Genomic DNA, 19,074 nt, shown 5'->3' on the forward strand with positions numbered 1-19,074 from the left:
CAAGTTATTCTCACATCACAACACTCTGACACTGACTATCTTCTTTTCTACTTTTAAGAACTCTTGTGATTATACTCGGCCCACCCAGATAACCCAGGAAAAATCTCCCTATCTTAAAGTCAGCTGATTAGCAACCCTAATTCCATCTGCTCTCTTGATTCCTTCTTGCCACATAACCTATACTCACATGTTCTAGGATGTGGACATCTTTAGGAGGTACAGAGGTTCATTATCCTGGCCACCACACCCTCTGCTCAAAAAATATCTCATAAATTTACCTTTGGACATAAATGTCTGCTAAGGCTAATGTCTGTGTCATTTCTAGGGCTAATTTTTTTTTAATAAATAACAAATAATGAAGGGAATAAATCTCTAATGATGATTTCAGGATCAGCCATTAGAAGGTATTTAAAGGATAGGTATATAAGGAGGCAGAGAGAATCAGCCAACAGATCACATCATTAAGATCAGTTACCCTGCCTAGACTATAAAACTTAATCATGAAACTGTAAACAAGCCCCTGTGTCCCTGTTTTTTGAAGTAAGAGGCTTTTGCTTTAGTCTCCCAGACCTCCCCTGAATCTCAACAGGCTGGCTCAAGAGTTAATTATTAGGAAATGTAAGCATGTAGAAACAAAGCAAAGATGCTGGGCCAGAAAACTGGTAACAATTTAGACTATAAATCAGCCACATAGCAGAGTCACTGAACTCCCAGTTCCCTGAAAGATATAAAGGTCTGACACACATTCCTAAGTTGTTTTTACAGAAACCAGACCCCCACCAGATGAAAACTGCCAACCCCAAGCACAAAGACCCCAAACTGGTTGGAGCCAGAAGAATGATGATGTGCGAAACTTCACCTTGATGCCAACCAGTCCAAGAACTGAGCACAAGCTGATCATGGACCATGCAGTGCCTTTGAAAACCCTTCCCTGAAAGCCATCGTGGAGTTGGGTCTTTTGAGCATGAGCTGCCCATTCTCCTTGCTTGGTACACTGCAATAAATGCTGCACTTTACTTCACCACAATATAGTTTTAGTAGATTGGCTGTGCTGTGCAGACCCAAGAACAGGTTCAGTAGCAATCATGTCCACATATCTTTTTGAGACCAGTTTTATAAAATACCCTTTAAAAAGTTAAACAGGCTTAAAGCTAATCTGGCAGGTGCTTGATATAAAAACCGAAACTAGGAGATATCAAAATAGGTGTAGATTGATAAACTTAAACCATCAAAATTCGGCATTTGACATAAATGTTCTATTTTCTAAAGATTAATAGAATCTTTAATAGATTAATAGAATTTTGATTAAGCATATGTTACGTTTTTCTCATTCTGACAGGGTCAATCTTTACTAACTGTATTATGTATGGTATAAATATTTTGCATAATACCTCAAATTTTCAGTGTCTGCTTTATTAACTTTAGTTCAATTTAAAAAATGAAATATCTATAGGTGAAAACTTCTGTGTATCTTATTCTTCAGTTGCTAAGAACCATGGTGATTAATTTGTATCCTTGAAAATTTTAAGAATTTTTATTTTTAACAATTACAATTTTAAAATTCTATTAAAAAAACATAAGTATGAGAACATTATGAAATCTTCTTAAGATGCCCAGTTCGCATTAGGCTCCAAATACACAGACACCATCTCATATTTTGCCATTCTCCACACTCAGCTGCCATACTCCAGGCTTACCAAACTACTCGCAGTTTTCAAGTTCATTTAGGTATCATCACGTCTACTGATGCTCTTCTTCTGCCTTGAATATCTTTTCATCTAACTTCACCTGGCTTATTCTCACTTGCCTTGCAGGACTCAGGTGAAGCATCACCTCTTCTGGAAACATTTTCCTGACTTGATCTGTCTAGAAAGGCAGTATCTCCTATGAGTTTGCATCAAGCCCTGAGGGCACTTATCAACAGTGTTGCCATTTGTTCCCTTGTCTCTAACCCTCTTCTAATCCCAAAGCTCACTGAGGCAGGGACCACATTTTATCTTTGATATCCCAGTACCTGGCTCATAGTAAATGTTTAAAAAGAATGTTTGCTGAATAAAAGAAAACACACATACTTTTAACATGTCGAATTTTCAAATAGTTCTCAAAAGTTTGGTTGTTGGCCTTCTAACCTTTAAGAAAAATCAAATTTAAAAAATGGAAGTGATACAGCAGATTGACATGACACAGGTCCCCCTCCCCCCAAACACACCAAAATACCTAATAAGACATGATAATGTTTTTGAAATACACAGCTGAACTTGAAAGAATAGAAAGGAGATTCCTGAGTCACAGAAACAAAGAGGGAACTGAATGGCAGAAGTAAGCATGCAAGGTGACTCTGAAGAAAAACAGGGGATTATCAACTCTGGATATAGGCCCTCACAGCTAGGGACTAGGGATCGGGATTTTACAGTATAAGCCTTTCAGATGCTAAAGGCCTATCAGCATGACTCACAAAGCTGTCTGCAAAACTGAAGGTGCTCTGATAGACTAGACAGACTGAAAGTGATGGAAGAAAAGTCTGTTTATGTCTGAGAATACAACATATTTAGCTTAGCATAGATAATGTGAATTATATCACTGAGACTGCTAAGGTATAACCAGCCCAGGGGAAGTGGTCTTTGGCATGTATCCAGGCTAGGTTATGTCCAAATATATGTCCATTATATGACTCAGATATTAGCACCCCTTGCTTATGAGGGACTGAGAGTAAGAAGCTGCATATTTTTCTGATGATGTTACCAATCTCCCTACAAGGTACCCTAAACACATCAGTTCCTTCTGTATCCTTTATACTTAATCAAGCATTGTCTGTGCATGGACTTTCCATCAATCCAAATCAGTACACAGGTTGTAACGTTTTGAAAGGCCCCTCTGGGATATGGGTGTACATGAGGCAAGGAACTGGAACTACGACTTCTGCTTAAAGCCTGGATCTTAGAAGAGACTGCCACCTCAATAAAACAACTCCAGGCCCAGATGGTTTCAATGGCAAATTCTACCAAATATTAAAGAAGATAACATCAATTTTACACAGTCTCTTCCAGAAAACAGATGTGAACAAAATACTTCCCAATTTATATTATGAGGCCAGCATTTCTCTGACCTCAAAACCAAAATATAGGAAAACTACAGACCAATATTTCTCATTAACACAGACACTAAAGTCCTCAACAAAATATCAGCATATCAAATTCAGCAATACATATAAGCACAAATACAAATTACACCACGAAGAAGTAGAAGTAGAGTTCATCTTGCGGATGCAAAGCTAATTAGCTATCTACCAAAATCATCCAATGTAATCACCATATTAAAAATCTAAAGAAGAAACAAATGGGGACGTCCCTGGTGGCACAGTGGTTAAGAATCTGCCTGCCAATGCAGCAGACACGGGTTCGAGCCCTGGTCCAGGAAAATCCCACATGCCGCAGAGCAACTAAGCCCGTGCACCACAACTACTGAGCCTGCGCTCTAGAGCCCACTAGCCACAACTACTGAAGCCCGTGGGCCTAGAGCCCATGCTCTGCAACAAGAGAAGCCACCACAATGAGAAGCCCATGCATTGCAATGAAGAGTAGCCCCCGCTCACCACAGCTAGAGAAAGCCCACGCCCAGCAACAAAGACCCAACACAGCCAAAAAATAATAAAAAAAAAAATAAAGAAAGAAGAAACAAATGATCATATCAATTCAAGCAGAAAATGCATTTGACAAAATTCAACATCCATTCATATAAAACCTCTCAGCAAACTAGGAATAGAACATTCTCAACCTATTAAAGAGCATCTATGAAAAAACTACACCTAACATCATACTTACTAGTAAAAGACTAAATGCTTTCCCTCTGAGATTAGGAGCAAGACAAAGACGTCCACTATCATCATTCCTATTCAGTATTTTACTGGAGCCTTAGCCAGTTTAAAAAGGCAAGGAATAAAACAGACCCAGAGATTGGAAAGGAAGAAATAAAACTACCACTATTCACAGACAACATGACCGTTTACAAAGAAAATCCAAAAGACATCACAAAACTCCTCTGAGAACTAATAACTGAATTTAGTAAGGTCATGGGATATAAGGTCAATGCACAAAAATTAGTCATATTCCTACATACTAGTAACAAAGAGCTGGATATGAAAAATGTTTAAATAATACCATTACAATAGCTCCTTTTAAAAAAGCAGTAATTAGATATAAATCTAAGAAAACATATATAGGATCTGCCTGCTGAAATCAAAGAAGACCTAAATAATTGGAGAGACCAACCATGATCATAAAATGGAAGACTCAGCATAGTAAACATACCAATTCTCCACCAAACTGATCTATCTATAGACTCAAAGCAATTCCAATCAAAATTCCAACAGGACTTTTTGTAGACATAGATAAACCAATTCTAAAATTTAAATAGAAAAGCAAAGGGGTAGAATAGCCAAAACAACTTTGAAAATTGAAAAAAAAAACAAATTGAAGGAATCACACTACCTAATTTAAAGACTTATTACAAAACTATAGCAACCAAGACACAAACCCACACAAATATGGCCAAACGATCTTTGACAAAGGTGCAAAAGTAAGTCAATGATGAAAGGAAACTCTTCAACAAATGAGGTTGGCACAACTAAACATCCACATGCAAAAAAAAGAATCTTACCCAAAAATTAACTTGAAATGGATAATAGCTTTAAATATAAAATGTAAAACTTTTAGAATAAAGCACAGAATTGACCATGTGATCAAAGTTAATATCACCAGTGACTAAGTCACGATGATAACATGACCTTCTGATATGATATGATAAAAAGGCATTTCACCTCTATGGTATTCTCTCCAAAAGCCATAATCCAAGTGTAACCATAGAAAAATTTTTCTTACTTTAAAAAGTTTTTAAAAAGACACAAACCCAAATTAAAGGAGATTCTACAAAATACCTGACTAGTACCCCTCAAAAGCTCAAAGTGATGAAAAATGAGGAAAGACAGAAATTTTCACAGAACGGAGACTAAAGAAACTAAGGAGATATAACTACATGCAATGCGGTATCCCAGATTAGATCTTGGAACAGAAAATGGATGTAGTGAAAAAACTAGTTAAATAAAGTTTAACTAATAATAATGTACCACTGTTGGTTTCTCAGTTTTGACACACATACCATGGTAACATAAACTGTTAACAGCAGGGAAAACTGGGTGAAGGGTATCCCGGGACAGTCTGTACTATCTTTATAACTTTTCATAAATCTAAAATAAGCCAAAATTTTTTTAAAGTTTATATATTTTTATCAAATAGAAGAAAGGCCTTGTGACCTCATGCAAGCGTTCTCGGACATGGCTCTAAAGCATGATCCATAAAGTAAAAAACTAATAAACTGAACTTCATCAAATTTAAAAATTTTATTCTGGAAAAGACACTAGTAAGAGAATGAAAAGATAAACTACTGTCCAGAGAAAATATTTGTATTCAGAATATATAAAGAACTCTCAAAACACAGCAGTAAGAAAACAACCCAATTAAAAAGTGGACAAAAGACTTGAATAGACACTTCACCATAGAGTATATATGATGGCAAATAAACACATGAAAGATAATCAAAATTCAAATTAAAACTAGGATGAGATATCACAACATACCTATTAGAATGGCTAAAACTAAAAAAACTGACACCAAGTACTACTGTGGATATAGAGCAACTGAAACTCTCATATATTGTTGGTGGGAATGCAAAATGGTACAGTCACTCTGGAACTCAGTTTGGCTGTTTCTTATAAAGTTAAATATACACTCACCATATGACTACTGCTACTACTTAATCCCACCCAAGACATCTACCCAAGTAAACTGAAAATATATTTTCATATAAAAGATCTACACAAAAATATTTACAGCAGCTCTATTCATAAATGTCCAATCTTAGAAACAATCCTACTACCCCTCAACAGGTGAACGATTAAACTGTGGTATATCCTTAAAACAGAATACTACTCAGCAATAAAAAGGAAAAAACTACTGATAAAAAATTACTTCAAAGGATCTCAAAAGCATTATGCTGAGTGAAAGAAGCCAGTCTCACATGGTTACTATTTGAGTCCATCTCTACGACACTCCTGAAACGACAAAACTATAGTGACTGAGAACATATCAGTGACTGGCAGCATCATAACAGAGAAGAGGAGTTTGGGGGAGGTTACAGAACTGCTCTATATTCTGACTGTGGGAGCAATTTAAAAAAAAACCTATACGTGTGTTAAAGTTCAGTGAACTGTTCATCAAAACAAAAAAGTCAATTTACCGTATGCTAATTTTAAAAGTAAAATTTTTAAAAAGTAAATGGGAACATTAAAAAAAAAAAACTACTGGGAGCTCCCTGGTGGCACTGTGGTTAAGAATCCGCCTACCAATGCAGCAGACACGGGTTCAAGCCCTGGTCTAGGAAGATCCCACATGCTGCAGAGCAACTAAGCCCGTGCGCCACAACTACCGAGCCTGCGCTCTAGAGCCCGCAAGCCACAACTACTGAGCCCACGCGCCTAGAGCCCGTGCTCCGCAACAAGAGAGGCCAGCACAATTAGAAGCCTGTGCACTGCAATAAAGAGCAGCCCCCACTCGCCGCAACTAGAGAAAGGCCACGCACAACAAAGACCCAACGCAGCCAAAAATAAATAAATAAAATAAATAAATTTATTTTTAAAAAAACTACTAACAAATGACTTTCGTTAATAAAGAAATCACTAACAAGTGATTTATTAATTTCATACATAGAAAGGTTTCATGTATTTATTCAATGAATATTTAACTATGGACTATGTGTCAAATATACTTTTTTGAAATATATATTAAAAAGCTGAACAGAAATTATATAACAGCAGTGAGATTTTGATATATGTACTATGTGTCATTATCTTGTGAAATCCTCACAATTACTCTCAAAGGTACATATTATTTATTATTCTTACTTTACCAATGCAGAAACCAAATCAGAGAAATTAAATAACTTGCCCAAAGTTGCTGAGATAATAAGTACTTGAGCTAGAAATTAAACATTAGTTTGTCTAATTCAGTGTCTGGCCAAACAGTAGATGGTCAATTAATGCTGAATGAATGAATGCACATAAATGCATGCTCTATGATACAAGCTGCCTTCTGACATATTTTGTCATGTTAAATGTATGTATTCACATTTTAAAAGATAAAAGAATCTAGATGGATTAAATTAAATGGGTAATTTATTCATTAAATTCCTTTTGTAGTTAAGTTCACAGTTTTTAAAAGATCACATTAAAATAACAAGACTATTTATGAAACCTTAACCAGTTTATTGCACTTGCAAAGTTTTCTTCTTTTTAGTGCTACATAATCTACTTGATATAGTAATCACAATGGAAGAAGAAACAAACACAGATATTATCATTTTCCCCTTCCTTAGAAATTCTTTAATAAAAAAAATCAAAAGACCAACTCACACCAACAGAATAAATTAAAACCAGTATATAAATTTCCTTCAACTAGGTCTCCTTCCTTGACCATATACTCATACTTGGGCCATCTTGATGGTAGTATGTTTTAATACCAACCTCTCCAAAATAAAGAGATGCTGAGAATAATTGAAAAAAATTAAAAGACCTTTAGAAAGATTAAAAGACGTAAGAGAGTTTTGATGTTATCACATAACTATTTGAGATCAGCATTTTATGTCAATTCAATTTTCAGCAATATGTATTACGTTTCCTATGATATTTAAGCGTTCTATGCTAGTCATCACAATTACAGTTAGGTACAACCTAGATTACGACACATACTGTTCAGAAAGGATTTAAGAGCAGGACTATGACTGCTATCCTCAGAAAGACCTACTTGTAAGGCTGCCCGCTGGCTGGAACCTGGGAACCTGGATTTGTGGAGGGGTCTCACCATTTTCCCTAAATGATAAGAATTACTGTGCCTAAACCGTTCGTACAAACAAAGTGGTTTATGCTGAACACCTGCTTTCCTTTTAGGAGTCTGAAATTTTGTTATGTAACAGTCAGAGGGTGCCTGCGTAACCAGCCCCTAATTAAAAACCTGAGAGCTGAGGCTTTAACAAGCTTCTCTGGTAGAAAATGTTTCATGTGTTGTCACAACTTGTTGCAAAAGGAACTGAATATGTCCTCTGTGACTCCATTAGGAAAGGACTCTTAAACACTTGCACTTCCTCCAAACTTCGCCTAAGGCACCTTTTCCCTTTGCTGATTTTGCTTTGCATGCTGTCACTGTAAGAAATCCTAGCAATAAGAGCAACTACATGCTGAGCCCAGTGTGAACTCCTAGCAAATCATCAAACCTGGAGTCAGTCATGGGGCCTTCCCGACATACATACTAAAAGTTATCTGAGTAAAATGTATACTTACCATCTTACGAGGCAATGTGCTCTGGGAGGAAAGTCATTATTCATACACAGCAAATCTTGCATAGATTGTGGAATAACATCTACAGAAATATTTGATAATTAAAAAGTGAGTATGTTCATTCTAAGGCAGAATTTTATCATATGATTTAAACAAATCATTCTATGACATGTCTTGCTAGTCCATGTAGTTTTGTGACTGCTTAACGTTTATATCTAAGGCTAACTGTAAGCTTTGGAGGAAGACCAGTGTCTCTCTTGCTCTCTCCCTTTTCTTAAATAAAAAAAAAAAAAAAAAGCCAGTCCATAAAAAAATATATATTGATATATATCATTCCCATGTTTATATTTTCCATTCTTCTAAATCATGATTCAAACAATTTCTCATTCCTTACTAGAAAACCTTGTTTTATTTGTTCTTCTTGGCCTGCCCTTGTCTTTACTTTTCTTCAAAATTATACTTAGAAGTCTGTCAACTCTATACCACCTCCCATGGCTAGCCTTTGCTCACCCCTGGCCGTCTTAAATATTCTTGTAAAACCACTACGCAGCTTCTCCTTTATAACCCATATATCTGTAAGTACTTGCATTACTATCCATAATAAGATACTAACATCAATGATCATTACTTACACTCGTAAATGCATAATAAATTCAAAGCATAAAGAATAATGTTTATAAAAATATTTCCTGGAACCTCCCTGGAGGTCCAGTGGTTAGGACTCCGCACTTCCACTGTGGGGGGGGCGTAGGTTCGATCCCTGGTCAGGGAAGATCCCGCATGCCACACTGTGCAGCCAGAAAAAAAAAAACAACAATTTCCTTTTGCTGTATAGCTATACTTGCTGAGCAAATTTGTATTTTGTTAATTTGAAAAAAGAATAAATAGGAGAACACTAATGACTTGATGCTCTAATTAAAGCAATAAGCAACTCCAATAAATAAAAGACCAGTGTTCAGATCTTCTGACCTCTGATAATAGTTTTAAACATGTATCTCCCAATTAACTGAGTTGATGGTTTGCTTGTAACTTCTACCATTAGTTACAGCTTCAATCACAACCAAATTAAAACTGCCCAATACATACACACACACACAGCAATAATGCCTTAACTACCTTAAATCCATTCACCTTCTCTCATCATACCAGTCTCCTTCGTCTATTCATCTCAGAAACACTGATTCTAAGCCTCCTTACTTGCAACAGCTTTTCCTTGATATATGATCTTTCTTCAAATTAACAGCACTTAAGATTTCTCTACCTTGAACAGGTTCCTTCATTAATCAGCAGAATGTTGTACCCGGAAATCTCTGGGCTATAATCAGACTTTCCACCAGTTGCATATATTTCCCTCTTCCCCTTATTCCTAAAGTATATCTATTCATATTCTGGTTTAATTATTTTATTTTGCTGTATAACTATCTTAAACATGTATATACACGGTCAAATTATCTGTCCTAGTTTATGAATCCAAATGCAGATGCTATCTAACTGTTTTGTTTGTGAAAATAATATATACAACAGAAAAGGTAATATAATTTTATTCCTATACAAGAAAACGCACAAATATTTCAGGCCTACACTTAGAAATGATAATCTGTTTTGACCAGAAAAACTTTAACACACGTTCTGCATATTTATTTTATGAGTGAATGAAGAAGAGTATTTGACCAACAGATTCAAAATTCATATTTTAATACCTTGCTCACTCACTGTTTTACGCTAGCATATTACAAAACAAAGACTTTGGATGATGTGACCTATTAACAACTGTAAGCACTATTTACTGAGTACCTAACACAGGCCAGGTACTGAGAAAGGTACTTCTTAGAAGAAAAAAAAAAATAGGCAATACAAAATTTAATAAAATTGAAATATTAATTCAGAATTAGAAGTTACAGCATTTCAAGTCAGCAATACATTATGAGATTATTATATTAAAATCAACTCTCTTAAAATGGATCTTTCTCTTAAAATGATTGATAATATAAAATCAAGTTGCCTTTGCAAGTTCGTAAATTACGCCCAGCAAATAAAATATATGCCTTTTTGGGGAAGAAACAAACTCTTAAAATCCTTTATTAAGCTGCAAATGATGTTTGCTAACTTGAATACTAATTGCAATGCTTATACAAGAGCCTGGTAACATTAGTAATCATGAGATAGGTACTTATGTACAGTATCTTATTAAATCCTCCCATTAACCCTCCAGGTAGTATTACTCCATTTTACAAATGAGATCAGTCAAATTTAGAAAGGTCAAGTAACTAGTAAGTAGAAAAACCAGAATTTTAATCTACTTGATCTGACTCCGAAGTCTGGGGTATATCCAAAACATGACGCTGACTAATCAATAAATAACTTTTTTTTAATTCTTCAAAGCCCAGCTTAGTTACTTAATTCTCTATAACATCTGCTCTGATCTCTCTGGACTAAAAGTGATCTTTCCTATTCTGAACTCCAGTAAGACTTTGTGCTTTGGGATGGCACTTACCACTTTTTACCTCTTATTATTGTTACTTACTTACAGACCTTATCTCCCCTACTGGAATGTAAATTTTTTTCAGTTGGGCTTAGCAGAGTACCGAGCACATCTCAGGCACTCAATAAATATGTGATTTAATTAATTTTAAAATAAATGCAAAGATCATACTCTATTTCAGATGTGGTGAAACGACTCTGCATACGTAAAACATCTCCAGAGGATACTACTTAATTAAGAGAACTAAATTCATAATTCAAAATTATAATCACTCTTACAAGAGTTTAAAAATATGTAGTACAAACTTACCTTCTAATACTTCATCCTTTCCTTCTTTATCAGGGGATTCTTGTACAAGATAATGATGAGTGATTGAGAACTTGAAATCAGCAAAGGAAATCTCATCTGATTTCTCTTCCCATGTGCCAGAAGTAAATATACCCTGTATTTAACAAAAACAAAAAAAAAAAAAAGGAAAAACATCTACCTTATGGTATTCAATAGTTACCTTTAGGTTTATTAACCACAGATCTTTTTTCCCTTTTTCTGCCCATTAATCTAAAAGTTCGATCCTAAATTTATCCTCCCCATAATAAAAGGAAAAGGAAAAATATGTAAGTGAATAAACAAAGAGGAAATTATTTTATAAACTATTTATCAGTGTTCCTTTAGAAGAAAATTCCCCTAGAATATTAACTATCAAGTGACTTACAAAATTGTAATTTTCAAGTAATTTTTGTAAGATGAGTCTCTATATAAAATCATGAATATACAGTAAATCCCATGCCTCTTCACACACCAAAAAAACCCCAGCACCTTCTCTACCAACAGCAGAATCTCTGAGTAGCTTTTAACTGAAAATAGTTAAATTTCATAAATTTTAAAAATTAGAAAAAAATACATGACAATAAAATATATTTTTATTATAAAAATCTCAAATCTAATAACATCACTATGTGGTACACAGAATTACTGGATATCATAAATTGCTTCCGAAAAAAAAAAAGCAAATTTGTAAAATAAATTTAGGTCACATGGCATCTGTAGTACTTATTTGCTTAACAGGTTCTGCAAGCTTCTTTATCAAGCTTTGGCATTCAAATATTTTCATTTAAACAGCAACTTCTTCATTGGAAAATATTTTAATTAAAAGTTCCTAACAGCCCTCTTACTTACACAACATAACCATAAAAAAGGATTTTTGCCACAGGTCCTCTAGTCTCCCATAGCTATTCTTTCCACTGGAGAGAGATTACAGATAGTCATTACAGTGTAGCACCACCACTACAAGGTAGAAATACCAACTCAGCAACTTCCAAATACAGATAGCCACAAACTAGATAGGAAAAATGTAAGGAATGATTCTCTGCGTTACTGAATTTTTTAAAAGTGTTTTTCAGACTGTACCTAAGTTTTATATGTGTTCCTGGCAAGGTATTTATAATTCTGAATCTTTTTATTAGGAGAATAATCACCATGTATGATACATATCAAAAAATATGATTTTTATACATTGGGTTTCTTTAAAGTGAGGTTAACCTGTGTTAAATTAAGATATATATATATGGCCTGTACCAAAAGTCTCAAACTGCAATAAGTAATAAATGATATACATAAGAGCTTGGTTTGCTAGGAAGAATGCCCACAATAAAGCAGTGAAAGCTAAAACTAAGGCGGGGGGGAGAAGTCCAGAAAATGAGAGATAAGTCCCCCTTTCAAGCTTGCAGAAAAGCTGAAATTTTTTTTTGCCATATTTTTAATTGAAATATAGTCAATTTATAATGTTGTGCTAGTTTCTGATGTACAGCAAAGTGATTCAGTTATATAATACATATTCTTTTTCATATTCTTTTCCATTATGGTTTATTACAGAATATTGAATATAGTTCCCTGTGCTATACAACAGGACCTTGCTGTTTATCCATTCTGTATATAATAGTTTACATCTGCTAGTCCCAAACTCCCAGTCCAACCCTCCCACACCTCCCCTCCCCCTTGGCAACCACAAGTCTGTTCTCTATATGTCTATGAGTATGTTTCTGTTTCATAGGTAAGTTCATTTGTGTCATATTTTAGATTCCACATATAAGTGATACCATATGGTATCTGTCTTTTTCTTTCTGACTTACTTCACTTAGTATGATAATCTCTAGGTCCATCCATGTTGCTGCAAATGGCATTATGAAATATTCCCTTAAAATGATACGAAGAAACATTATCTGACCCTAATCCTGCATTCTAGGTACTACTGTCAACCTTACTGAACAGCTATCTCAAGGTGGATTTGGTTGTATTCAATAGAGAGGGCATCCAGGTTCTGTATCCAAAACAACTTTTTAAGATAATTTAGCTTAACTGAAAAACAACACTCCAACCTCCCTCCTTCAATTCCATTATGATACAGTCACTTGACACCAAATTCCAGTATGGTGTATATTTACTATTAGAACCAGAAAGGATAACTCTAGTTCAGAATTAATCTAGTAATTCATCAAAAATAACTTCTGATGGCCCTAATTAGACAATAAAAAGAATTAAGCACACAGACTAGAAAGAAAGAAAGCTGTCTGCATTCACAGATGGCATGATTATGTACATAATATATCCAAAGGAATCTACAAAGTACTAAAACTAACTTGAGTTTATGAAGCTGTGGAATTCAAGGTCAGTATACAAAAATCATGTGCATTTTTATATACATATACCAAGCAAACGCTTGGGAAATTAATTTTTTAAAAAATACCACTCTTATAACATCAAAAAAAAATCAAATATCTAGTGAAAAGACTTAATGAAAGATGAGCAAGAACTCTACCTAAAAATACCTCAAAGCATTACCAGAAGATATTAAAGACCTAAACAGAGATATTTCATGTACATGGATTGGAAAACACAACACCATTAAGATGTCAATTCTCCCAAATTGATGTATAACTTCAACACAATCCTAATCAAAATCCCAGCAGGCATTTTGTAAAAACTGCCAAGCTGATTCTAAAACTAACATGAAAATCCAAAGACCCTAGAATAGCTAAAATAATTTTTGATGAAAAGTATACTACCTGATTTTAAGATTTACTTTGCTACAGAAATTAAGACAGTACAGTATTGGCATAAGGAAAAATAGATCAATGAAACATAACAGATAGTCCAGAAATATACTCACACTAATACTTCATTTTACAACAGAGGAGCCACTACAATTCAGTAGGGAAAGGATGGTCTTTTCAACAAATGGTTCTGAAATAATTAGATATTCATATGGAAGAGAACACAGAATATCCTCACAACCTTAAAATAGGCAAAAATTCCTTTGACAAGACACAAAAGTCACTAACAATAAAATCAAAAACTGAGAAAATGAACTTCACTAAAATAAACATGCTTACCAAAAGACACAATTAAGGAAATGATTAGGAAAGCCATGGACTAATGGAAAAACTCAAAATACATATATCTGACAAAAGACTCACAACCAAGATGTACGAGAATAATTTTAAAAACGAAACAATCCAATATTTTTTTAATGAACAAATACTTGAACACTTAGCAAAAGAAGGTATGAATGACTAATAAATAGTTAACTGTGATGAATTACCAGATACTACTGAATATCAGTAGTCAACAGCGAAATGCAAATTAAAACCACAATGAGATACCACTTCACACCCAGTAAGATAACTAAAAATAAAAATCTGACAATGCCAACTGTCAAAATGTAGAGCAACTTGAAATCTCACATACTGCTAAGAGTATAAAATGGTACAACCTTGTACTTTAGAAAAGTTTGGCAGTTTCTAATAAAACTGAACACAAGACCTAGCAATTCTGCTCCTAAGAATATACTCAAGCAAAATCAAAGCATATGTTCACCAAATTGTTCATAGCAGCTTTACTATTAATAGTAAGAAAAAAAATGGAAACAATTTAAATAGTTATCAATAGGAGAAAGGATAAACACACTGTGGTACAGTCATATGATACAAAAAATGATATGTGTAACATGGATGAATTCTTAAAATATTATGTTGAGCAAAATGTCAGACACAAAGAATGCATAGCGTATGATTCCACTTATATGAAACTCAAAAACGGGTAGAATTAATATATAGTGAAAGAAATAAGAACTATGGTTACTTACGGGATAGAGAGAAAAACAAGGAATCTTTCTGGGATGATGAAAATTGTTTTTTACTTTAGATGGTAGTAACATGGGTACATACATTTGTCAAAATAAACCGTAAATCTGAATTTTGTCCATTTTACTGTGTGTAAAGTATAACCCAACAAAGAAAAAACATCAACAGAACACCTCTTTAAAAAGAGATAAGGAGATATGGGGGAATATTAAACTTCTGAGGAAAATGCGGTAGGTAGGGAGAGATGAAGATGCTCTTTTTCCAAAAGAAAAGATAATGGCAATTATGTAAGAACAACATGCACTAAACATCATCATGTGGACCCAACAATCCTTTCCACTCATCTTTCAACTTAATAAATTTTAGGTAATTAAGAAATATTCTCAGCCAGAACTTTGGAGGGCCAAAGACCTCAGCAAGATAAAGGTCACTCTCTTAGTTGAGCCCTTCACAATGTCAGGCCCAGACTATTTTAATAGCTTTCTACCGGTCTCCGTATCCCTACCCTACAATCCTTCTTCCACATGGTTACCTTCCTAAAATATAAATCTGATATTGTTCTTCTGTTTAAAATACTTTAGTGGATTTCCATAACCTATAAGTGGCTTCCAGAGATGTTTAATCATGTATTCTATCAGTAAAAGATTTTGAGTATCCATCTCCATGTGTATATTTTTATTAACAAATTAAGCATTACTGTAGCAATATATTATGCATATGATACATAAAACAAAAACATTAAAAAGGGATATAAAACATGTAATATAATTAGAAATCATAACACAAAAATGGCTCATCATGAGCACCTCTAAGTGTGGCATTACTGGGTTGGCCAAAAGGTTCATTCGGTTTTTTTCTGTAAGATGGCTCTAGTAGCACTTAGTTGTCTTTAACTTCATTTGAAACAATTTTGTTAGACTGTATGTGACAGCTGTCATATCAGCATGCATTTAAGAAAAGACTTATCAAAATTGGTGAATTTTTGTGTAGCCATTTTAATATTGAAGATGGAAGAAAAAAAGCAACATTTTTGGCATATTATGCTTTATTATTTCAAGAAAGGTAAAACGCAACTGAAACGCAAAAAAAAAGATTTGTGCAGTGTTTGGAGAAGGTGCTGTGACTGATCAAACGTGTCAGAAGTGGTTTGCGAAGTTTCGTGCTGGAGATTTCTCGCTGGACGATGCTCCACGGTCGGGAAGACCAGTTGAAGTTGACAGCGATCAAATCGAGACGTTAGCTGAGAACAATCAACGTTAAACAGTGCGGGAGACAGCCGACATACTCAAAATATCCAAATCAAGCACTGATAACCATTTGCACCAGCTTGGTTATGTGAATCGCTTTGATGTTTGGGTTCCACATGAGTTAAGCAAAAAAAAAAACTTCTTGACTGTATTTCCGTATTCAATTCTCTACTTAAATGTAACGAAAATGTTCCGTTTTTAAAATAAATTGTGACAGGCAATGAAAAGTGGATACTGTACAACAATGTGGAACAGTAGAGATCGTGGGGAAAGTGAAATGAACCACCACCCACGACACCAAAGGCTGGTCTTCATTCAAAGAAGGTGATGTTGTGTATACGGTGGGATTGGAAGGGAGTCCTTTATTATGACCTCCTTCTAGAAAACCAAGCGATTAATTCCAACAAGTATTGCTCCCCGTTAGACCAACTGAAAGCAGCACTCAACAAAGAGCGTCCAGAATGAGTCAAGAGAAAATGCATAATCTTCCATCAGGATGACGCAAGACCGCATGTTTCTCTGATGAGCAGGCGAAAACTGTTACAGCTTGGCTGGGAAGTTCTGATTCATCCGCTGTATTCACCAGACATTGCACCTTTGGATTTCCATTTATTTCGGTCTTTATAAAATTCTCTTAATGGAAAAAATTTCAATTCCCTGGAAGACTGTAAAAGGCACCTGGAAGGGTTCTTTGCTTAAAAAGTTAAAAAGTTTCAGGAAGATGGAATTATGAAGTTGCCTGAAAAATGGCAGAAGGTAGTGGAACAAAAGGGTGAATACGTTGTTCAATTAAGTTCTTGGTGAAAATGAAGAATGTGTCTTTTATTTTTACTTAAAACCTGAAGGCACTTCTTGGACTGGTAGAAACACAAAACCCCCAGACTCGGCCCCACCCCTTACTGTTTTATCTCCCACGGTTACCTTCCACCTACCCTGTGTTACGATCCTAACAACTTGTATTTCCTCAGAGGTGTGCTTTATCTTTGACATCCAGGCACAGACTATTTATCCTGCTCTTCTCTACTTTCTCTTAGCATATCTTTCACATATTCATTCTTCAAAACTCATCCTAAATGTTATTTCCCGTAGAAACTCTGCTTTATCTCCATAAAAGGTAATGATTCTCAGTGTCTTGTTCAAATCATTAGAATGGCTTCTTATTCAAGTCACTTACTTATATATCTATTTCTCCATTAGACTGTAAAGAGCAAAGACTACAGTCTATTCTTTGCAGCCTAGAACTTAACAGTGCCTACATGCTTAATAAGTATCTTAGGAATTACCTTTATCAGTATTCACAAAGAAACTCGTATTTTCCAAGTATACTGGAAATATTTCAGTAAGTACACAGAATATATAGACTGAGGTCTAGTCTAACAACCTGAAATACCACACAACCCAGTCCTAAAGGTATTCTCTCTGACTTGACATATGTACATCACAGTCCTCATGCTGAGCTCCTCCTGAAGTTAATTTCCACATGGTATAAATCAAACACAGGTGGATAAACTCACTGTCTTCCTGGATTAAGAGATTTTCTGTAACACCTAAACATAAGCCATCTTTAAGATTTATTGGTTACCAGAATCAAATTTCACATCATAAACAACCTACCATTAAAAATATAATCTTCCATTTTAAAACTAAAACTGTTTAAATTACTGTTTAACAAATTATTAAAAATTTTTTTCTTCTACTGACAAAAGCAACACATTATTGAAAAGGAAAAAAATATAGTGAAGCATAAAACCTAGTGGCTTTTTCCATTTCTTTTTCTGAGGAGCATAGAGCTGTGGTTCTCACCCTAATTAAACTTTATAATCAACTACAAGGCTTTAAAAAACATACTGATAACTAGGCTCCACAATAGACTAATTAAATCAGAATCTCTGAGGTTGTGTCTAAACCCTAGAATTTTTCAAAAGCTCCCCAAGTGATTCTAATGTGCAACCAGGGTAAACAAAACCTTGGTATAAAGCTAAAAATGAAAGTTTTCATGCACTGATGGAGGAAATCCTTTTGAACATTTGCAGTACTGAAATACAAATATTAAAAAGCCATCTAGGGCTTCCCTGGTGGTGCAGTGGTTGAGAATCTGCCTGCCAAAGCAGGGGACATGGGTTCGAGCCCTGGTCCGGGAAGATCCCACACGCCGCGGAGCAACTGGGCCCGTGAGCCACAATCACTGAGCCTGCGCGTCTGGAGCCTGTGCTCCACAACAAGAGAGGCCGCGATAGTGAGAGGCCCGCGCACTGCGATGAAGAGTGGCCCCCGCTCGCCACAACTAGAGGAAGTCCGCGCGCAGCAACGAAGATCCAACACAGCCATAACTAACTAAATAAATAAATAAATAAATTAAATTAAATTAAAAAAAAAAAAGCAATGTTTAAAAAAAAAAAGCCATCTATGTTGGGACAACTAAATATCCGCATGCAAAAAAAAGTTGGAACCTTTATGCTTACACTAGGCATGAAAATTAACTCAAAATGGATCACAGACCTAAATGGAAGAGCAAGAACTATAGACACCATCAAGAAAGTGAAAAGACAACCCACAATACATGCTGCAACATGGCGAATGGGAAAAAATGTGTGAATTATGTATCTCATAAGGGACTTGTATCCAGAATATATAAAAAACATTTACAAATGAATAATAAAAAGACAATCCAATTTAAAAATGGGCAGGGACTTTCCTGGTGGTCAGCGCTTAAGACTCCAAGCTTCCACTGCAGGGGGCATGGGTTCGATCCCTGGTCAGGAACTAAGATCCCACATGCTGCCCAGTGCAGCCAAAAAAGTAAAAATAAATAAATAAATCTAC

General features: G+C 35.1%; 1 protein-coding gene across 1 annotated transcript in view; it reads right to left on the reverse strand.

Moving 5' to 3' along the window:
- The window catches only part of RAB3GAP1 (RAB3 GTPase activating protein catalytic subunit 1), a 121,524-nt gene that overhangs the window by 65,901 nt on the left and 36,549 nt on the right, over positions 1-19,074 (reverse strand). Inside the window, exons 4-5 of the mRNA XM_068545220.1 lie at positions 11,175-11,307; positions 8,387-8,465 (exon numbers count right to left, since the gene is read on the reverse strand). Of these exons, the coding sequence (XP_068401321.1) occupies positions 8,387-8,465; positions 11,175-11,307 (212 nt within the window). The remainder of the gene's footprint in view (positions 1-8,386; positions 8,466-11,174; positions 11,308-19,074) is intronic.

Source organism: Eschrichtius robustus, chromosome 5 (assembly GCF_028021215.1).
Source record: "Eschrichtius robustus isolate mEscRob2 chromosome 5, mEscRob2.pri, whole genome shotgun sequence".
Taxonomy (NCBI): domain Eukaryota; kingdom Metazoa; phylum Chordata; class Mammalia; order Artiodactyla; family Eschrichtiidae; genus Eschrichtius; species Eschrichtius robustus.